This window comes from Megascapheus bottae, chromosome 27 (assembly GCF_031878675.1).
Source record: "Megascapheus bottae isolate mThoBot1 chromosome 27, mThoBot2.hap1, whole genome shotgun sequence".
Lineage (NCBI taxonomy): Eukaryota > Metazoa > Chordata > Mammalia > Rodentia > Geomyidae > Megascapheus > Megascapheus bottae.
Window position 1 is genome coordinate 22,337,623 of NC_143535.1, and position 22,947 is coordinate 22,360,569.

The 22,947-nt window shown below is 42.8% G+C and overlaps 1 protein-coding gene across 1 annotated transcript in view; it reads left to right on the forward strand.

The window, feature by feature from the left end:
* Glb1l3 (galactosidase beta 1 like 3) overlaps nt 1–22,559 on the forward strand; it is a 40,954-nt gene extending 18,395 nt beyond the window's left edge. The window contains exons 7-20 of the mRNA XM_090319765.1: nt 1,587–1,679; nt 4,294–4,375; nt 5,078–5,142; nt 9,061–9,145; nt 12,337–12,474; nt 13,430–13,510; nt 14,218–14,324; nt 15,300–15,440; nt 15,744–15,815; nt 16,296–16,374; nt 16,807–16,894; nt 17,542–17,653; nt 22,084–22,200; nt 22,452–22,559. Of these exons, the coding sequence (XP_090175891.1) occupies nt 1,587–1,679; nt 4,294–4,375; nt 5,078–5,142; nt 9,061–9,145; nt 12,337–12,474; nt 13,430–13,510; nt 14,218–14,324; nt 15,300–15,440; nt 15,744–15,815; nt 16,296–16,374; nt 16,807–16,894; nt 17,542–17,653; nt 22,084–22,200; nt 22,452–22,526 (1,335 nt within the window). The 3' untranslated portion in view covers nt 22,527–22,559. The remainder of the gene's footprint in view (nt 1–1,586; nt 1,680–4,293; nt 4,376–5,077; nt 5,143–9,060; nt 9,146–12,336; nt 12,475–13,429; nt 13,511–14,217; nt 14,325–15,299; nt 15,441–15,743; nt 15,816–16,295; nt 16,375–16,806; nt 16,895–17,541; nt 17,654–22,083; nt 22,201–22,451) is intronic.
* Nucleotides 22,560–22,947: the final 388 nt, after the last annotated feature.

The window sequence follows — 22,947 nt, forward strand, 5'->3', positions numbered from 1 at the left end:
AAAGGTCTTGCTGGGACAATAAGCTTTAAAATATGTTTTCCAGACAGAGCTGACATTTAAATAGTGACCTGAAGGGTCCGCTGGCATTAGCCAGGCTGAGACAATGGTCCTTGATAAATTGTCATCAAGCAGCAGATGATAAGGAGAGAAGGAGGCACTTAAAGATCTGCAAGCTGTCCGGGTGTCTAAGGCACCTGGAGGAAGGAATGAGGCAAAGGCAGTTTGTGCGGGACCCCTAAACACACTCTCCCTCATTCCTCTTGGAGCAGCATCCTGTGTCCAGAAGGGACTGCTGGCTTATGGTTGCTGCTTACTTCATATGAAATAGGGATATGGTGGTGTTTAACACAGGAAATGAACAGCAGGTGTTTGTTTCTGAGTCTTCTGCATGGTTCTAGGGTAGAGTGGCTCCAAGAAACAGCATGTGTGTTCCTGAATATCAACAGACACTTTTAGTTCATTTATTTATTTATTTATTTATTTATTTATTTATTTATTTATTTATGCCAGTCCAGGGGCTTGAACTCAGGGCCTGAGCAGTATCCTTAGGCTTTCTCAAGGCTAGTGCTCTACCACTTGAGCCACAGCACCACTTCCAGCTTTTTCCATGTATGTGGTAACAAGGAATTGAACCTGGATCTTCATGCATACTTGGTAAGCATTCTACCACTAGGCCAAACTCCCAAAGGACATTTATATAGTTCTTAGTGTGTTTGATGTGGCCCAGGAGAACAGGGCTGGTATTTAGGTGGCATGACCAGGGAGTAAAAGCTTTACCAAGTTGAGTGGAAGAGTGAGCTAGAAATGAGAAAGAGGAGAACATAGAGCCTGGCACTGGTAGCTCATGCCTTAATCCTAGCTGATAGCTGATGACTGTGGTTCAAAGCCAACCTGGGCAGGAAAGTGTGGGAAATTTTCATTTCCAGCGAACTACCAGAAAACTGGAAATGGCACTGAGACTCAAAGTGGCAGAGCACTAGCATTGAGTGAAAAAGCTCAGGGACAGCATCCAGGCCCTAGGTTCAAGCCCTACAACTCACACACAAAAAAGGAAATGACAAAAAGAAAAGAGGTCACAGTGTGCATGTCTGGGAACCTCCTAGAGAGCAGAGACCAGAGAGCTGGCTGGAGGGGCCATCCCTCCCTGCTGCCACATCCTCATCTCTGTGACATGAAGGCCCTGAATGGATGTCCGTGGATGGAGGAGGTCAAGGTCAGACAGCTTGGAAGGCAGGAAGTCCCTCAGGTAGGAAGAGGCTGGTATGGCTAAGCTGTAGGCAGCCCTCACCTTAGGCAGGTAGGGGGCCCCTCTGTGATGTCATGGACGGAAGTGGAAGCAGGTGAATTCGTAGGCTTGAGAGCTCATCACTCATTTGGTCTGAGACACAGGATCTGGGCTGGCCTTATATCCATAAAGCTCTGGAGGCGGTGACCCTTGTAGGTACTCTAATGCAGAAGGCAGCAGTCCCCAAGATATGTTGAAGAGAGGGCAGCATATTCACTGGGTGTTTTCAGCATAGAACCCAAATTCCAGCCTCTCCCCTCTACCCCTACCCACCCATCAGCTTCACTTGCTTGTTTCGCAGTATCACCAGGGCGGCCCTGTTATCGCTGTGCAAGTAGAAAATGAATACGGCTCCTTTAATAAAGACAAGCGCTACATGGCATATCTCAAGGGGGTAAGCTCTCTTGATCTGGCTCCATATTTCCCTCCTCTCTCAGTTTTTCTCCTCTCAGCTCACATGCCTGCTGCATCTGTATTACGAACATCATAAGGTCAAGTTCAGCTTCTCTGAATTTCGATAAGGTTATGCCAATCAGGATGTACCAGTTATAAGGAGATCAGTTGTGATGTTAGCAAAATACTGCTACTGTGATCATCTCTCTCTCTCCCTCTTCTTCTCCCTCTCCCTCCCTTCCGCTCCCTCCCCCCACCGCCAGTCCTGGCGCTTGAACTCAGGACTTGAGCTTTCTCAAGGCTAAATCTCTACCACTTGAGCCACAGTGCCACTTTCGGGTTTTTCTGTGTAGGTGGTACTGAGGAATCAAACCCAGAGCTTCATGTATGCTAGGCAAGCACTCTACCACTAGGCCACACTCCTAGCCCTCTGTGGTCATCTCTACAACCTATTTAACAGCTAGGAGTTGGGACCTTGAGCCACAGTAAACAACGCATCAGGAGCTTGCTGACTCAGCACCGTCTCAGGTCTCCACTGGACCTAGGCTTCAGGATTCTACAGGCAGCCAGCTCCATGTTCTGATCCAAGCCATTCAGATCCAGCCCTAAGTACTTGGCAGTGCCCACACACTCTTGGGAAAGTGGCCTGGAATGAAAGGCTAGGCCCTACCAACCCAGCAATGAGGGGGAGGAAAACAGGCTGGCCAGGCCTGTGCTGACACTGGCCTTTGGCTTTGACTCCTAGAGTTCAATAGGGGCTGAAAACAATTCCTACTCACTGTCTCAGGCTGCCGTGGCCATCTCAGACATTGTCATCCTGCTCATATTGCTTCCTCTTGATTTAAAGTGTTACCACCACCTTCTACTTCCAAGCCCAGGAATGGCTCCATGTCCATGAGACACCCAAGGTATGCTCGGGCTGCAGTGCTGCCTGTGATCTTAGCAGATGTGATTTTCAGCTGGGTACTTTGCCCCAGAAGTGGCAGGCTTCTTGTTGATGCAGGACAAAGGCTTCATGGCTGACCTCTGCTCCTCAGAACCTTGCAGGGTTGGCCTCTCCTTTTTAAGCACAAGGTGACTGCCAAATCTTCTTTCTCTCTCTGCCTCTGATTTAGACACTCCCTCAGCTGTTTCTGGACAATGCAACTTTAGAGGCTTTGACTATGGGCATCAGAGCCCACCCCTAACTGCTTTAGGTCCACCTCTGGAAACATACATAGCTGACCCTGTGCTGGTCATTTCCCCAGTGTCTTGTGTCACAGGCCCTACATTTAAACCTCTGTCTTAGACAGGTTTCCTATTGATATACCTTAGCTATGATCCAATTATGCATATGCATGTGTGAAAATTTTATGAAACTCATTATTCTGAGTAATATGCACTAATAAAACATTGAAAATGAGCCAGGCACTGGGTGCGGTGGCTCATGTCTGTAATCCTAGCTACTTAGGAGGCTGAGATCTGAGGATCATGGTTCAAAACCAGCCCAGGCACTGAAGTCCGTGAGACTCTTATCTCTAATTAACCACTAGAAAATGCGAAGTAGAACTGTGTTCAAGGGGTAGGGAGGTAGCCTTGAGCTAAAGAGCTCAGAGATGATGCCCAAGCCCAGAGTTCAAGCCCACAACTGACAAAAATAAAAGAAAAAAGAAAATGAGCCAGGCATTGGTGACTTATACCTGTAATCCTAACTATTCTGGATACTGAGATCTGGGGTTACAATTCAAAGTCAGCCTGGGCAGAATGGATCATGAGACTTTTATCTCCAGTTAACCAGAAAAAAGCTTAAAGTGGAGATGTGGTTTAAATGGTAAAGAGTCTTCAATGGAAAAACCAAGAGAGTCCAATACTTGAGTTCAAGCCCTAGTACAGGCACAAACATACATATAGACAGAGAGACACATGCACACAAAGAAAAAGACAAAAACAATAGAAAAGGGCCAGGAAATGTGGCTTAGTGGTAGAGTGCTTGCCTAGCATGCATGAAGCCCTGGGTTCAATTTGCTTGGTATCACATACTCAGAAAAACCAGGAAGTGGTGCTGTGGCTCAAGTGGCAGAGTGCTAGTCTTGAGCAAAATGTGTCCACGGACAGTGTTTAGGCCCTGAGTTCATGCCCTGGGACTGGCAAAACAAACAAACACCCCCAAACCAACAACAACAAAAACAGAAAACACCAACTTATAAGCAGAAAGGTTGCTGTGGGCTCAAAGTGTTGGAGTTTTCATCTCATCACTTCTTGGCCCCATTGCTTTTGGGCCTGTGGCAAGAGTATATGCCAAAGTCGATCCGCTCACCTCATGGCTAGGTGGTGAAAGAGGTAGAAGCTGGACTTCACAGTTCCCTTCTAAGGCAGACACTGGTAATAACCTGAAGACCTCCCATTAGGCTCCACCTCTTAAAATGTTCTCCACCATTGATTAGCATCAAATGGAGGACCTAGGCCTTGACCGCATGGACCATGGACTTTGGAGAAACATTTCTGGTTGAAATGTCCATTTTCTGTAGCTCACAACTCTCCAGGGGAGCCCAGCTGTCTTTGTTGCCTTACTTCCTGTATCTTCTTCCCAGGAGAACAAGGAAATGTGGATTTACTTTTTGCAATTTTCCCCATAGGCCTTGCTGGAAAGAGGGATCGTAGAGCTGCTTCTGACCTCTGATACTGAGGACAAAGTTGTTAATGGCTCTATTCACGGAGGTACTGGTTTACAGTTGTGTTCAAGGGAGAGGTGAGACTCTTAGTCAACCAGTGAAATAGTCAGAGGATCTCTGAATATCTCTGCCTGTTTTTCCCAGGTCTTTGGAGAAGGAACCAGCTATTTGATATTACAGATGATGAGACTTATCATTAAAGCCCAGAATTCACATTTGTGATCAGAAGACTGGGTTGCTTCTAGGTGTAGCTCATGGGCCTGATCTCCCTCCGTTGTGGTCACTTAAAGGGCAGAACCCAGAATGGGCAAAGCTACAGTCCTCATTCTGACTCCCTGAGTTTCTGTGTAGACATTAGTTTGTAAAAACCAGGACAATACAGGACAGAATGATAAGGAGATACAAGAGAACAAGTTAGATGCTCAGTGCTCTATGACTTTTCTCATTTACACTTCCTACTGTAGCACACCCAGTTTTTTTCTCTCATGATTTTTTCCCCCCAGGTTGACCTAGAACTATAATCTTCCCAATGTCAGCCAGGAGGGTCTTGTGAACATTTTGCCTAGGGCTGACCTCAAACTGTGATTCTTCTGGTTGTCTGTCTGCAATGTAGTTAGGATTACATGAGTGAGTTCTTATCCCTGTCTCAGGTGGGTGAGTTTAACTGCCCTTGTCAGGAAAGATGAGAGTCTTTATAGGTGACCAGTCAGACATGCCTTGCAAAGAGGCCTCTCTCTTCCTTCTGCAGCATTGGCCACTGTCAATCTGAGGTTCCTTAGGAGGAATTCCTTTCTTCAGCTGCACCAACTGCAGGTAAGCCATCTTAGTAATGAAAAGCATTGGCTGTTCTCTCCCCATGACCTTCTTATCTATGCAGCTGATGTTCCGTGAACGAAGTTTCACAAGAAGATTGCCTAATAACCCCTTGGGCCATGGGCATAGAACTGAGTGATCTTGGAAGTATGTTTGTCTGTTTCCTCTGTTTATAGATCATGTCCTGGGGATGACTGTGGGAAGGGTAAAAGGGGTTTATGTCAGGCCTGACGTACATTGATGTTCTTTCTTTCTGTGTAAGGGACACAGATGGAAGCCAAGCTGTCCCTGGCACTTACAGAGGATGTGTCCTCTCTTGGTGGGACCAGCCTCCCCCAGCTAGGCTGAGCAGATTATGGGAGCATGTGAGTTTGGGGTGTCAGCTTGTGTAACAGATGTGGATTGAGCAGCTCATGAGACACCAGTCTGAGCCTTCAGGAAGTGCATCTTTTTTCACACACAACCGATAGGGGGCGCTCTTCAATGACAGCGGCATGCTGTCCTTGCTTAACAAGCTTTCCTGGTTCCCCTTGTGCTGGGATCCAGGTAAAACTGCTCTAACAGGATCCTTATCTTTCTATCTCTAGCCCGTGTTTCACTGACTGGAGGGAGAAGACTTTCCTTCCAATTCTTTCAGGGGTGGTGTAGCTTGGCCAGAGCTTCCCACAGAAGGGCAGATGCTTTCTTCAGGCCTACCCCCCCATATTAATTAGCTGGTAGTCACCAGCTAATTATTATTATTATTATTATTATTATTATTGTCAGTATTGGGGCTTGAACTCAGGGCCTGGGTGCTGAACCTGAGCTTTTCTGCTCAAGGCTAGTGATCTGCCACGTGGGCCACAGCTCCACTTGAAGTTTTTAGTGATTAATTGGAGATAAGAGTTTTATGGACTTTCCTGCCTGGGCAGGCTTTGAACTTTGATCCTCAGATCTCATGATTTGGAGTAGCTAAGATTACAACACTTGGCTACCAGCTAATTAATCTGTACCCCTTCTCCACAATGTCTATACAGTTTACACCTTATCAAAAGGTTCTGGCTCTGTAGGAGGAAGATCTCTGGTATTCTATAAGCTTCCACTGTCTCTCTTTCCCTCCTGCCCCCTCTCTCTTTCTTTTTCTTCCCTTCTTTCCTTCCTTCCTTCCTTCCTTCCTTCCTTCCTTCCTTTCTTCCTTCCTCTTTCTCTTCCTTTCTTTTTCATTTATTGAGACTTATTTTATGTATCTTAATTCTGTCTTTTCTGACATATAGTTTATGCTCACTTGGGGATAATGTATATGTTGTTACTGTTTATGTTTTCATTAGGTCAGTTTGATCAATGATGTTACAGATATCATTTCTATCATTACTGACTTTCACTTTCTATTTGTCTCATCAGACATTATAAAGGGGTTTTGGTATTATAGATTTGTTTGGATCATGATTTGTTTATCCTTATTGTTCTCATGTTGGAAGGTCTGTTTTAGGTACTCGTTCAGAATTGCTGTACTTCGTTGATACTTTATTCTTGTGCAATTTTTCTCATACTCAGTCTGATCCTAGGATGTATGGTGTAGCTATTTCTGGATTCTGCACACCCATGTTTATTTCATAATAGCAAGCTGTGGAGTAAGCTGAGGTGCCCAACAACAGATAATAGATAAAGAAAAGATAGTGCATGTATATCACAGGATATTACCCAAACATAAAGAAAAATGAAATTATATTATTTGCAGAAAAATGAATGAAGCTGGGGATTGTCATGTTGAGTGAGATAAACCAAGGCCCAAAGGCCAATATTACATGTTTTCACTCATTTGTAGAGTCTATATCTAAAAGACGTACATATTCATATATATATGTATACATGTAGACATGCACATACACATACATATACACATGCATGGGGCATGTTTAATACATTTAGAACTGAGCAATGAGAGGGAAGGGGCAAAAGGAAAGGGGATGATGGAGGGTAAATCATACTGAGGTCCAGTGGATCTAGGCATGAGATAATCCATTGAAAGCTGTTGAATGAGAAGGGGCTAGTGAGATGGGGAGCATCTCGCGCTGCATGTGAGAAATAGCATAGTGAGAGCTCTTCGTACAACTAATCTGCACAAACATAGAAATGGCAGGAAAGTAAAACAAGCTCTGTTGGAGAGCAGGTACCAGTAGGAGCAGGGTAACAGGATAAACATGATTGACGTACTTTTGTGAGAGAACAGAACAATACAATTTGTTGAAAAGATTCCAGGAAGGGGTATAAGAGAGAGTGATTAAAAAGGTAAGATCTATGGTATACATTATTTGCTTATGGATGTGCCATAACGAAATCTCCCTATGGACTAATATATGATAATGTAAGATCTTTTTTAACTGGGGCTTGAACTCAGGGCCTCAGTACTGGCCCTTAACTTCTTTGTGTTGTTGCTATTGTTGGTCATGGAACTTGAACTCTGGGCCTGAGCACTGTCCCTGAGCTCTTCAGCTCAAGGCTACCGCCCTACCTCTTGAGCCACAGTGCCACTTCCAGTTTTCTGAGATAAGAGTCTCATGGACTTTTGTGCCTGGGCTGAATTTCAACTGCAATCCTCAGATCTCAGCCTCCTGAGTAGTTAGGATTACAGGCATGAGCCACTGGCACCCAGTTTCCCTTAGCTTTTTCACTTAAAGCTACCACTCTACCACTCGAGCTACATTTCCATGTTTAGCGTTTTGATGGTTCATTGGCGGTAAGAGTCTTATAGACTTTTTTTCCTGGGCTGATTTTGAACTCCAGTCCTCAGATTTCATTCTCTTGAGTAACTAGGGTTATAAGTGTGAGCCACCGGTGAGGGGCTATGTAAAATCTTAATAAAAAAAAAGTCCTTGTAGTTTTGAGTAAGTTCAGAAGTTTGGGGAAATATTGTCCTGTGCTATACTTTCTGGAATTTTTAGACAATAAGTCATTTGTAATCACAGCACAGACAGCGTAGTGTAGTGTGATGACGAGTAAGGAGACGCTCTGGAGCTAGGCTGGCAAATTCAATCTCAACTCTCGTACTTCCTAGACAGGGTACTGAACTTCAAGTTTCTCATTTGTAAACTGGGATGGAGAGTGTCTCCCAGTGGGGTTGTTTATACATGATCCCTGCTTCACTCAGGGACCAGTGCTGATAAAATTTCAACCGTCTTAGTCATTTTAGTTTGTCAATAATTATTTATAGAAATACAAGGTCTAATCCCTATCTGAATTTTTTTTTGTCAGTTGTGGGACTTGAACTCTGGGCCTGGGTGTTGTCCCTGAGCTCTTCAGCTCAAAGCTACCTCCCTACCCCTGTGCCATTTTCAGTTTTCTGGTGCTTAATTGGAGATAAGAGTCTCATGGACTGTTTAGTGCCCGGGCTGGCTTTGAACCTTGAACCTCAGATCTCAGCCCCGTGAGTAGCTGAGATTATAGGCATGAGCCAACACCCCAGCTCCCTATCTGAATTCTTATACACTAAATTAGTACCATGAATACACAAAATAAGAACTATAAGAAAAACAAGCTGCCGGAAGTAAAGAAGAAATGAGCAGAAACAATGATAATGGATACTTTAAACTGATAAGGTAAAAGGAAATGCTATCCAGACATAGAGAAAATGAACAATGCAGTGAACACTCAATGTAACTTTGTGCTAATAGAGAGGCTGAATTTGAGTTACAGCCATGTCTCGGCTAGCTGTGTGATCTCTGAAGCCAGGTACTATGAGTATGAGAAGTAGATGGTTCAACTCTATGGAGAATGGTGAAGGTCGAATATGGGGAGATGGGAGGCTTCTGTGTCAGAAAAGGAAGGCTCTGAGTTGGGAAAAGCAAGAAGGACATTCTAAGCTCTCAGATATTGTAGTTCAGTTTTCTGACTTTCTTTTTGTTTTGGTCATACTTAGTATTCCACTTGTATTTCTTTTAGTCAAATAAGCCATTCCTGATTATGGAATATTGGATTGGCTGGTTTGACAGATGGGGACACAGACACTCTGTGACTCGTGTGAATGGTAAGTGAATTGCAGTTTTGATTCCAAGTTAGGACAGCCCTGAGTCATGGATCATCATACAATTTCTTGCTAATTAATATGTTCATGTATCTACTAGTATTTGTTCAAATTCTGCACTGGTCAGACCCTGAAGATGAACCAATAATTAACAAATTGCATAGTTCTTGCCAGGCGCAGTGGCTCACACTTGTAATCCTAGCTCCTCAGCAGGCTGAGATCTGAGGATCAAGGTTCAAAGCCAGTCCAGGTACAAAAGAACCTGAGACTCTTATCTCCATCTAACCTCCAGGAAACAGGAAGTGGGGCTTGGCTCAAGGATAGAGCAGTAGCCTTGAGCTGAAGAGCTGAGGGACAGCACCCAGGACGAGTTCAAATCCCATGACCCACCCAAAAAAAAAATTGCATAGTCCTAGCTAACTCAGAGTTTAACAAAATGATTACCAAGAAGCTGGGGTGGAAGGGGTTAATTGGAGGGGATAGATAAAAGGGGAAAAGAAGCATGGGTGAACTTGAGGCGAGGTGGGAAGAGATGGGGAAGAATGATGGAAGGGTAACATCGATCGAGGTCCATTGTACTCAGAAATAAATTGATGTGAAAAATAAATTGATATGTTAAATTGAAACCCCTTTGTACAACTACTTTAAGAAAATAAAAAAGATAAAAAGGGTAACTGGGAAAAAATTAGAGTATATACCAATCAAAAAGATTACATGGTTCTTACCATGGTTGGGTGGAGTCAGCAGTTCACTAGAAAGCAAAGCAAGGGGCCAGGAGTTTGGCCTAGGGATAGAGTGCTTGCCTAGCATGCATGAAGACCAGGGTTTGATTTCTTGGTACCACACTCATAGAAAAAGTTGGATGTGGTGCTGTGGCTCAAGTAGTAGAGCACTAGCCTTGGGAAAGCCCAAGGACAGTGCTCAGGCCCTGAGTTAAAGCCCTGCAACTGGCAAAAAAGAAAGAAAGCAAGTTCTCTGTAGGCTCATCTTTATTAGGCTTTATGAAGCCAATACACAGGCGCAGTAGTAGAATGAAGACAAGGCGCCAGCCTGCTCAGATGAGGGAAGGTGCTCATGGGAGCACTTCCAGGAGGCTGACATCTCTGAAATGCTCAAGGACATAGAATGTTCAGGAAGCCTTTATCATTGCCAGAAAATGCACCGGCCCCTTTCATGGACTCATCTATTATAACCAGACCGCTGCCGTCATGGTGGAGAGCTAGATTCTAGAGGGAGGGGATTGCTGGGACTTCAGCCCAGCTCTGCAGCACTAACCAGAGATGAGTTTCCTTCACTTGTAAGTCTCTGTCCTCATCCAGAAATGAGGATTGTCATGAAATCTATGAGGTTTTTGTTTGTTTGCTTTTTTTGTTTTATGCTGATACTGGGGCTTGAACTCAGGCCCTTGATGCTGTCCTTTAGCTTCTCTTTCTTTCTTTCTTTCTTTCCTTCTTTCTTTCTTTCCTTCTTTCTTTCTCTCTCTCTTTCTTTCTTTCTTTCTTTCTTTCTTTCTTTCTTTCTTTCTTTCTTTCTTTCTTTCTCCCTTTCTTTCTTTCTTTTTCCTTCTTTCCTCCCTTCTCTTCCCCCCTCCCACCTCCATCCTTTTCCAGATCCTGGGGTTTGAACTCTGAGCCTAGGTGCTGTTCGTGAACAACTTTTACTCACTCTACCAATTGAGCCACAGCACTACTTTCAGGAGTACTTTCAGAAATTTGACCTTCCTGCTTCTCATTGATAGTGACAGAGTGATCACCTTATCATGTTTAAACATGATGGAAAATCAAAGTGGCCAAAGTGGCTAAAGATTAAGAACAACCATTAATGCACATTGCTGTGCTTTTAGTTCAGCTTCTGCAGACAGAAATATAGGAATGAGGGTAAATTATTCATAAATTCTTTTAAAAAGTAGAAACCAGATTTTATATGGCTTAGAATTTTAATGCTATTATTTAATTCATGTAGTTTAAAGATAAATTATGCCAATATTCAGGTACAAAATATCCTCAAATTGCACACCTGTGACTCATGCCTGTAAATCTTTTTTTTTTTTTTTTTTTGCCAGTCCTGGGGTTTCAACTCAGGGCCTGAGCACTGTTCTTGGACTTTCTCAAGGTTAGCAGTCTATCACTTGAGCCACTGCACCACTTCCAACTTTTTCTATGTATGTGATATGGAGGAATTGAACCCGGGTCTTTGTGCATGCTTGGCAAGCATTCTACCACTAGACCATGCCTGGCCATGCCTGTAAATCTTAGTTACTCATGAATCAGAGATCAGAGGATCAGAGTTTGAAGCCAACCTGGGCAAGAAAGTCCATGCAACTCTTATTTCCAATTAATCAGCAAAAAATTAAGAGCGGAGATATGGCTCAAGCAGCTTTTGAGTGAAAAAGCAAAACAAAAATAAGAGCCTTAGTGTTAGGAAGTGGAGGAGAAAGGAAGGAAACAGGACAGATTCGATCTTCCATAGGCAAGGACTGTTTATTGAGCTAGAGCATTAAGGGACACAACCTTTCCACCGGCATGGAGACTGTGTGTCCGAGCTGGTACAGGAGCTGGGTTTTATGGGATCTGAACAAGGAGGCGGAGGTGAATGCAAAAGCCATTAGGTCAAGGGAGTGTGTGTGTGTGTGGGTGGCTTTTCAGTTAGGTCTGAATGTTTATAGCCAGGCCTAGATATATTGCCCTGCTGGAGTCAGGCAGTCTGCACTTAAGGCCTGTCTGGTTTCTGGATGCACCTAGGAAAACAGGATGGGGGGGGGTGTCAATCCTTCATATTCCATCTTTAGATATATAAGAAAGAATGGGCCAAAGGGAAGAGGAAGGTCCTTCATATTGGGTCTTTTGGATACATAAAAAGATTGGGTTGGGAGGAGAGCAGCATGGAGTTATGAGAACAAAACAAATTTCCGTCACCTAGAATTCAAGCCTCAATACCGTCATGAAACAAACAAAGCTACACCCCTTAAAAAAAAAACCACAAACAAAAACCCTCTCAAAAATAGGCTCCTGGTATTGGCAGGACTTGGTCTCCTAGAGAAGCAGTTCTGGCTGATTTATCAACTTCCTGATCAATTTCTTAGTGAAGTTTGACTGTCAAAACCATTGATGATAGATGGGGTTGGCAATAATAGATTTTACTCAAGACCCTCGTCTCCCTTATTTTCTCTGTGTTCTCATCTTCCTCCTCTACAGAAGTTGAACATACTGTGTCAGCATTTATCAACTACGAGATCTCTTTCAATGCCTACATGTTCCATGGTGGAACCAACTTTGGTTTTATGAATGGTGCTTCCTATACTCAGAAGCACCTGAGTGTGGTGACTAGCTATGGTAAGTGTTGGTGGGCGTGGTCACCTCCCCAAGACAGTGGTGGAGCCTTGGGGAAGAGACTCTGGAATTACAATCTTGGAACAATTAGTGCTGAGTACTGAGGATTTTCATGTTTGCTTTCCTCTGTGATGTTTATAATGTTGCAGCAGGCTGTCTTTTCCAAGGATGGGCAACCTGGGGCTTTAGAGTCCTGGTTCATTAGTTCACTGACCCCAAGATCTGAGCCTTTAGAAGCCAGGACACAATGATTGCTATCAGACACAACTAAATCTGTCTGGGTCACCCCCCTGAGGAAAGGCAAGAATATCAATCAGAAACCCATAGGCTAGCAGGGTACCTGTGGCTCAGGCCTGCAATCCTAGCTATTCAGGAGGCTGAGATCTGAGGATTGGGATTTGAAGTCAGCCTGAGCAGGAAAAGTCCATGAGACTTTTTTTTGACCAGTAATCGGATTTGAATTCAGAGCTTGGGCACTCTCCTTGAGCGTTCTCAAGGCTGGCACTCTATCACTTGAGCTTTTTCTGTGTATGTTGTACCAGGGAATTGGAACCTAGGACTTCATGCATGCTAGGCAAGCACTTTACCATTAGGCTACAGTCCTGGCCCCATGAGACTCTTATCTGCATATAACCACCAGAAAACTGGAAGTGGCACTTGGGCTTGAAGTGGTAGAGTGCTAACCTTGAGCAAAAAAAGCTCATGGGCAGTGCCCAAGCCCCAAGCTCACGCCCCACAACTCACAAAAGAAAAAAAAAAAGAAATTGATAGGTTCACTAGGTGAGGTTGGTGTCTAAAGAAAAGGTGTGGGTAGACCTTTTCTGATTGGCATACCCCAGCCTATGAGGGAATGAACACTCTGCATGCAGAGGGTGTGTCTTCCTTGTATCATTTCCCCTGGTCCTGGCTCAGGTTGCAAAAGGCTGCCTGGCCTCTAACGGTCCTGTGTGTTCTACAGACTATGACGCTGTGCTGACCGAGGCTGGGGATTACACAGAAAAATATTTCAAGCTTCGACACCTTTTGGGATCTGTTTCAGGTACTCAAGCGTGCTTAGTGGAAGGATGGCTGCCCTCAATTCCTGTGGAAGAGTGAGGAAAGGAAAAGTCTCTCCTATGAGAAATAGCTTTTGAAAGCAAGGAAATCTTTAGTTCAAATCCTGAGTATTTGCTTAAACCTGGGGGGAGTGTTGAAACTTTTTTATTACTGTTTGTAAGCCCTGTTATAACTTAGTGTTTGCACTGGAGCATAAAGTTAGTTATTATTGTATGATATTAACAATAATAAGCAAATTAATTATTAATGTATTTGTTGATAGTGAAGACTAAACAAGTTCTAAATTATAAAACGCTCTTGGACCATTTATGTCATAGTAATGTAGAAAACAAAATATAAAGCAGCATTCATACTATCTAATTATATGTGAAAGGCAATTGGTTTCATTGTATGAAGTCAGGGAACCATCTAGAAGGGTTTACAAAGTAAGCAAAAGCGTTGTACAGGATTGAGGCAGAGTTCCTGCCCTCTATAGAGCCTGTCTTCTCTGGTTCCTGTCTACCAGGTATGTATGGAGTAAAATGACCCCAGTTCAGTCCTTCCTGCTCCTCATCCCTTGGGAGAAACACACTCCTATCCTAGAATAGGGCTTATAACTTGTGTTGTGAGGTTATGGACAAGCTGAGGAGGCTTAGAGGAAGCTGTGGCAATTTCAGGTACTTCCCATCCTACAGTCCATTCTCATTGCAGCAATACCCCTTCCCAGCTCACCTCACCTGACTCCCAAGACTGTGTATCCTGCAGTGAGACCATCACTCTACTTGCCATTATGGGATGTTCTACAGTACATAGACGAGGTGAGATCTGCATAGCGATATAACAGAGGATCTCATTTCCAGCTCAGACAAATCCACTTGTGGCACCAGGACTAGCTCTGAGCTAGGAATCCATTAAACTGAACTCTGGTCTTCATTCCCAATCATGTAGACCAAACCATTGGGTTTTATGTCACTGTGCATCCTTAAAATGAGAGAGTGGGTCCAGTTTTGAAGAAATGTTAAAACCTGTTTAAAATCAACCCTTAAGCTGGATACCAGTGAGTATGCCTCTCATCTTAGTTGTTCAGGAAGCTTATAGCTAGAGGATTGCAATTTGAAGTCCTCCAGGGCATAAAAGTCTGCAAGAGCACATTTCTTTTCTTTTTTTTTTTGCCAGTCCTGGGCTTGAGCTCAGGGCCTGAGCACTGTCCTTGGACTTTCTCAAGGCTAGAGCTCTACCACTTGAGCCTGCAAGAGCATATTTCTAAGATATCCAGCAAAAAGCTGAGCTACATGCATGGCTCAAGTGGGAGAGCACCAACCTAGTAATCATGAGATCCTGACTTTAAACCCTGGCACCACCACAAACACCATTATCACGAACAAAACCTTCTTGAATTTATATTTGTTTCATGTTTGTTATTGCTATCTTACATGAAAAGGAGTGACTGTCCTATGTCAGATGCTAGATGAATGCTAAATATCAATTTGATATTTTGCAATTCAATTTTGTAGTCTGTTGAGCCATTCTTATGGTTGTATATGGCATTATGTATATGATTATATATATATGTATATATATATACATATATATATTGCTGTCTTTACCATGTCTCTTTCCCTGAGTTTCCTGGCCAATGGAAACCTTAGTCATGAGACTATGAGACTATGATTTCTGTTTAAGAAATACTTGGAGACCACCAGAAGGGCTAAAAACCAAGTGACAAGGGTCATAGGAAGAAGGATCTTGAATTTCACAACTTGGCTTCTGTTTCTGCCATGTCTTTCTCACAGCCAGTCAAGACACGTACTCCAATCAATATGGAAAATCTTCCGATAAACAATGGCAGTGGCCAGTCCTTTGGCTTCATCCTTTATGAGACTTCCATCTGCTCTGGAGGCGTTCTCTATGCTGAAGCTCATGACGTGGCACAGGTGTGTATTACCCTGATGGTGAGACATAGCTTCACCAAACTCTGCCATTGAAGTTACCAATCCACTTTACCATAGAATAGGACTTATTGCGTCAATATGGGAGATGCATAGAGAATTATAAAGTCAAATCAAATCCCTTACTTTTCATTGTAACACAACTTAAACCTGCCTTTTAGCTTCTAGCTATCTCTTATCCTAAGGCTAGTCTCTGCCCTCATTGTGACCTCCTTCTGCCTCATCCACATTCTCTTCTCCTTTTGTTCAGCTGTGCCTAGGAGTGTGATGTTGGTTCTTCTTTTGCAGGTGTTTTTGAATAACATTATTATAGGATTTCTGAGTGGTATTGTTCAGAAAATGCATATTCCTAAGTTCAAGGTATGTAAGTACAGATTACAAGTGGTGCCCATAACCTCCCCTTAAAGAACACATAGGCCTGGCCAGGTCTTAAGCTAGGCCACATCCATGGTACACTAGTATTTCTCTTGCCATAGGGATGCAGAATCATGAGGCAGCTCCCAAGTCTTAGAGTCTCAGGACCTATAGCATTGACCACTGAGAAGTAAAGGTAGAGCTTGTCCTTTAGACTGAGTCCATCTCTAGCCCCCTTTTGAGACGCTGAGCAGAGACAGAACTGAGTCTTTGCCTTCTCTAAATAGGATCGGAAATGAAAAGACAGGTGGAGGGTGGAATATAATAGGAGCATTGTGGGAATATCACAAGAGGGAGAACACTGCTGGGCTCTGGAGCCTTCTTCATTCGTTTGTGTTCCTCTTGAGACTTGAAGGAAGGTGTCAGTTCTAGAATATGAGCCTTCATGGATCATATAGTCTCCATGAACTGATCTGTCCCAATCAGGGTTGTCAACTACTGAGGATCTTGGTGGAGAATCAAGGACGAGTCAATTATTCCTGGAGAATTCAAGAAGAGAAGAAAGGTGAGTTGGGAGATCCTGAGAAGCAGATAGTATTTTTTTCCTTAGAACCTATAGTTGCAGCCATATTGCGCTTTGGAGAACAACAACTAGTCTCTCAGTGGTAGATTACTTTAGTCCTAGGATCAAAGATGCCACCTTCCCTATCCCTGTTATCTTTTCTTGTTCTTCAAAGAAGGTCAGGAAAGCAGCGATTGTTGGAGACTGGCCTGTCCTAGAACAGGGCCCAGTCTTCTTTTGGGAATTTCTGGAAAAGTTCCTATGCTAAATGTGGAACATTTTGGTAGTATGAAGACACACAAAAAGCAATTTTAAGTCCTCATGGGTCAGAAAGTGTTGCCTTCTGGCCATTCCATTGCCAAATGATGCATGCACAGGTCTGGATTTTTCGGCCCCGTTCCTTGTTTCTATGCTCACTGCTGTGTCTTGTTGCAGGTTTAGTTGGATCTGTTAGCATCGATGGCATTGCCCTGAAAAATTTCACTATCTATCCTCTAGAGATGAAGAAGAGCTTTTTCAAAAGGTATGTTCCTCTCGATAGGTGGTAGACATTTTGTGTGGCAGGGATCTTGGTTTGGTTTCTACTTCTATTACAAAAATGAGGGAACATTTGAGAAGAAAGGTGTATGTATTTCACAGTTCTGGATTTCCAAGAACATGACTTGCACACAGACGTAGGATGTCCACGTGCGTGCGTGCGTGCGTGCGTGTGTGCGTGTGTGTGTGTGTGTGTGTGTGTGTGTGTGTGTGCTCTCCCTGGAACACACTGCAAAGTACCCTTCTTCTCCCCCTGCAATATTAATCACTTCTGAGAGAGGTGAGCCATGACCTGCTCATCTTGCTCTGGCTCCCACCTCTTTAATGTCTTAACATTTCTTTATCAGCACATGAAACTGTGGTGGACAAACGCAGACTATCCTGGGGAACTCAGATTTCTGATTGTTTTCCGTGCATACGAAAAGGGCTGAATCCACACAACTGTAGAGATCTGACTTTTGGGGTTGTCAGGTGCCCTAAGGACTAGCCTCTTAATAAGGAGACCTTAATACTTCCAGTCTCATGCAATTATTTGAAAGAGAACTGTAGTCTCTGTGAGGGAAGTCTGGAGTCTGCACTGAGGGGAGATCTGGGAAGTATGGTCATCTCCTTCATGTCTTGCTCTCTCCCCAGGCTTCGCTCTGCTCCTTGGAGGCCTGTTCCAGAGAGCTATTTAGGCCCTGCTTTTTACAAAGGGATATTGAGGGCTGGTTCCTCGCCCGCGGACACCTTCCTGAGCCTGCCAGTAAGTAAGCCCACCTCCCTCTTCTGCTGTGGTCTCTAGACATGGTATTTTCATTTTTAAAATAATAATTAAATATTGTTTATTCATTTTTTAAAAATTTAATTTGTCAGTAGTTTTTAAACAAAGCCTTACTAGACACTTGCTTTTCTTTCTTTCTTTCTCTTCCTCACTTCCAACATCTTCAAGCATTTTTCAGTCCATTTAATTTATCACTGTTTAGACAATACACGAAAGAGGCTGGGAGTGTGGCTAAGTGGTAGACTGCTTGCCTAGTGTGCATGAAGCCCTGGGTTCGGTTCCTTGGTACCACATACACAGAAAAGGTGCTGTGGTTCAAATGGTAGAATGTTCACCTTGAGAAAGCTCAAGGACAGTGCCCAGGCCCTGAGTTCAAGTCCCAGGCCTGAAAAACAAAAAGAAAGAAAATATATGAAAGACAGCTAATTGCACAAAAGTACTATCATTGAGTAATGATAGTGATTAGATAACATTGGGTAAAAGTGCTATCACTTACAATTAATAATGGTTTCTTGAAAGTAGCTCTATATTAAATTTTAACGCTCTAGATGAGAAAATTCTTTTGGCTTCATGTAAATAGAATGATATGGCATGCATTCAAATAATTGGATCTGACAGAGAACTCATGCAAGCTAAGCATGTGCTGTATCCCTAACTTCTTCTATCAGCCCTATATTCCCAGCATCACTTGTGAGATTCAGCTAGTTAACCACTTTGCATTCATTTATTCATCTTCACTGTGATATCAGATTCCTTTAGTATACATGTAGTTAATCTAATAAGAGTTTCTAAATTTTATTAAAAAAACCCCAAATCTTAGTTCCACTAATTACTTGTATTATGTTTTTATTCTATTTCATTTTTATCTCTGCTTCTCATTTTGTCTCTATTTCATTTTGTTATTTCTTTTCTTTTCTTTCTTTCTTTCTTTGGAGTTGGGCTGTTTTTGTTTAGTTCTGGATTTAATTTCAAATCTTACCTCCCTCCCTCCCCCTTTTCTTTCTTTCTCTGTCTCTCAGCACTTTTTGAGCTTTCGTCTTTTTGGTGGTTAATTGGAGATAAGGGTCTGACTTCAAACTGCTGTTTCAGATTTCAGCTACTCGGAGAGCTAGGATTATAGATGTGAGCCATCAGTGCCCAGCTAGCTAGAGCTGTGTGTGTGTGTGTGTGTGTGTGTGTGTGTGTGTGTGTGTGTGCTCGATACTCTTGGTCAGCTCTTTTGCTCTTAGCTGGTATACCACCATTTGAGCCACAACTCTACTTCGGCTTTTTGCTAGTTAGAGATAATCATTTTAAATATTATATTTAATAATTGCTTTAATAATCCCAGTTCTATTCCAAAAAATTCAGTCCTGGGTTTTATCTCTTCCAATCTATTGAGTTGTTATGCATAATTACTTTGTTTTTTGCTCTTGCAACAATCAGACCCAGGTCTTCAGCAAGTCAAAAAGTGCTCTAACAGGCTGGGAGTTTGGCCTAGTGGTAGAGTGCTTGCCTAGCATGCACCAAGACCCGGGTTCGATTCCTTGGTACCACACACATAGAAAAAAAGCCAGAAGTGGTGCTGAAGCTTAAGGACTAGAGCTCTAGCCTTGAGGAAGTTCAAGGACAGTGCTCAGGCCTTGAGCTCAAGCCCAGGACTGGCAAAAAAAAAAAAAAGTGCTCTATCTGTACCCTCAATCCTGTTGCCCAGATTTTTTTTTTAAGGCTTTATCATCTAAATCTATTACCTGGATTACGTGCTTATTTACTAATATAGCCTGTTGTTCTCTTTCTGTTTAAAATTATGTTATATTGCTCTTTCCTCCACCTCTTTATTTGTTGACCATCAGACACATACATGGAAAATATTGTAAATATTTTCATGCCTAGAATGATGTCACTTTACTCCAGAGAAAATTTTTATCTACCTTATGAGGTAACAGACACTAGCAAGAACCTTCTTCCAATTATAAGACTGAAATGCTTAAATACATCAGAAAAGGCCTCAAATCCGATATATACAAGGAGCTCAAGAAAGCAACCTCCCGAACTTAATAAAATAATTACTAAATGGGCAAGGGAGCTAAGGAGAGACTACTTAGAAGAAGAGGTGAGACTGGCAAAGAAACACATGAGGAAATGCTCATCACTTTGGCCATAAAGGACAGGCAAATCAAAACAACCCCGACATACGATCTTACTCCAGTTAGATTTGCCAAGAGTTTAAATTCTAACAAGAACAAATGCTGGCAGGATGTGGTGAAAAAGGAACTCTACACACGGCTGGTAGGAATGTAAACTAATACAACCACTCTGGAAAGCAGTCTGGAGGTTCCTCAAAAAACGAAACAGCCATGTTATTCCTAGGCATCTACTCAGAGCATCATGAGCCAGGTTATGACCAGGTCACCTGCACAATCACATTCACTGTGACACCACTCACAATAGCCAATGTGTGGAAACAGCTCAGATGCTCCACAACAGATGAGCAGGGCCGGGAGCATAGCCTAGTGGTAGAGTGCTCGCCTAGCATGCACAAAGCCCAGGTTCAATTCCTGGGTACCACATACGCAGGAAAAAGCTGGGAGGGGTACTGTAGCTCAAGTGGCAGAGCACTAGCCTTGGGCAAAATGTGTCAAAGGACAGGGCCCAGGACTGGCCAAAAAAATGAAATAATGGGGTACTTATACATAATGGAATTTTATGCAGCCATTGAAAAGAATAAAGTAATGTCATTCACAGGGAAGTGGGTAGAAATAGAATATACCATGTTAAGTGAGAGCCAAACAGCACATTCTCTCTGATATGCGGAAGTTAGATCTAAAAGACGCTGAAATATGACAAGGTACACAGGATTCTAGGTATTCACAGTGAGATCAAAGGAGGATAGTCTTAGAGAGAAGCATAAAAGTGGAATACCCCAAGCATCTCTGTATATCATATATATAATATCATTAAAATAAATTAAACAAGCAAAAGAATGCTTAGAAGCTGGAACAGCATAATGGGTGCTTTTCTTAGCAAGTGTAAAGACCATTAGCATAGATAGATAGGGGATACTTATACAGATTTATATAGGAAGGCACATTGGAATTGGGTACATTCCCAAGCATGCTCAATTTAAGATGAATATTACTGAGTATGCTTGATTTAAGGTCACAGTTGAAGAAGGAAAGATGGTGGAGCGGGCTGGGCCTGCTTAGCTCCAAGTCATAGAACATTTAATCTGAAAGGTTAAAATAGCACATCAGAATACTTCTGGCTATTTTCAGTTCCTTTTCTTACCTAAAGCTAAAAGAAAGGACAACTAAAGGTATATTACTATAGGATTTACCCCTGAGGAAACCAGTTTTCCTTAAGTTGCTAACGAATTAAGGATTCCAGTGATTGGACTTCTTGTATGTTATCCGTCCCTTAGAAGGGTCCCAAACAAAAGAATGCATTATTAAACAATGTTTTCTGGTGTATATTTATTTATTTTGGGGATCCTTTTCCTTGTGAGGGCAAGAAAGACTGCTCAGCTTCTCAGCAGCCCTCCCTACATAAGCAAGATGTCTTCAATGGAAAAATCTTCCCGAATGTCTCCTTGACTTTTCATTTTCCCTTCTTCCTTCCCTCTTTCTCAGTTCCTACTTCTCTTCCTCCCTTTTCTCTCTCCTTTCTCCTTCATGTGGTCCTTTTCTCCCTCTTTTTCTTTTCTTTCTTTTTCTTTGTCTTTTTTATTGTCGGGATAATGTATAGAGGGGTTATAGTTGCATTCGTCAGGTAGTAGGTCCATTACTTCTCACACATTGATACCCCTTCTCATGTTTTTGTCTCCATTTCTCTCCCCCAATCATCTCTCTCTCTCTCTCCCTCTCTCTCTCTCCCAAATTGGTCCAGAACTCACTATGCATGCAAGAATGGCCTCAAATTCATAATTCTCCTGCCTTGGCACCCCGAGTGATGGGGTTACATTTGTGTACCACTATACCTGGCTCACCCTCTTTCTTGGGTGTCTGTGTCTCTCTCTTATCTCTCTCTGTATGTCCTTCCCCCCACCTAGATCTTTGCCCTGTAATATTTTTTGTCATGTCATAAACAGATTAAAAATGTTGTATAGCTATTGTCTGTAGTACTGTTCTTCTCTGTTACCTAGCACTTTTTGGGGGGAAGGAAAAAATTGGTTTTTGAAAAGATAACATGTACATCATAGGTCAGGAGCAATGTCATCAGAAGCATGGGTCATCAGCAAGGAAGCAGGGGGCTCCTTTTTGTTCCCCTTTCTCCTTCCTAGACGTCAGGGTAGAAGTCCCAGACCTCTTTCAGTCTCAGCCCACTTCCATGTTCAATGACATCCGGTGCTTCCATCTTGCTCTTACTTCAAAGCACCTTAGATTTCCCTTGCCAGGGTCAATCTATTTCTGTGTTTCAAGCCTTCATCTTTGCAGGGCTGGCACTGTGGGTTCGTGTTTGTCAATGGATATAACCTTGGGCGTTACTGGAAGATTGGACCTCAGGAATCGCTTTACCTTCCTGGTGTCTGGCTCCACCCAAAAGACAATGAAGTAAGTCACCCCACCTCTGCCTTGAGGGCTCCCAAACTTTTAGCTTGGTTTTCACTGTGATACAAATCACAGTGTCTGCCTCATCCTGGACTAGCGAGGCTCAGCTTTTCCTCTTTAATTTTCTTTTTGAGACATGATTGCTTTAGGCTCAGGCTGTTCTCTCACTTTCTATTCTCCTGTATCACCCTCCAAAGTGTCTGAATGACAGGTGTGTCTGCCTTTGCTACTGTCCAGTTTTCTTTTCTTCCCAGATCATCCTGTTTGAGAAGATAAAACGCGGCTCATTTATCCGATCTAGAGGGAAGCCCAAGCTGAAACTGTTCTAATACATTTTTTGGATTATTATTATTATTATTATTATTATTATTATTATTATTTGCCTGTCCTGGAGCTTGAACTCAGGGCCTGAACACTGTTCTTGGACACTTTTTGCTCAAGGCTAGCACTCTGCCACTTGAGCCACAGTGCCACTTCTGGCTTTTTCTGTGCACGTGGTTCTGGGGAATTGAACCCAGGGCTTTGTGCATGCTAGTTGAGCACACTACCATTAAGCCATGCTCCTGGCCCTGGATTATTGAAGTTCATTTGTAACTAGTTCTTTAGGAAGAAGATGTTAAAAATGGCCAGCATAGTATTGCCTACAATAGTGAAAAAACATAAAAATAACCTTAAAACTCAACTGGGTTAGGCATTTTATGGTATAACCATATGGTGCTTATTTGCATGTTTTAACAAGTCTTTAAAATT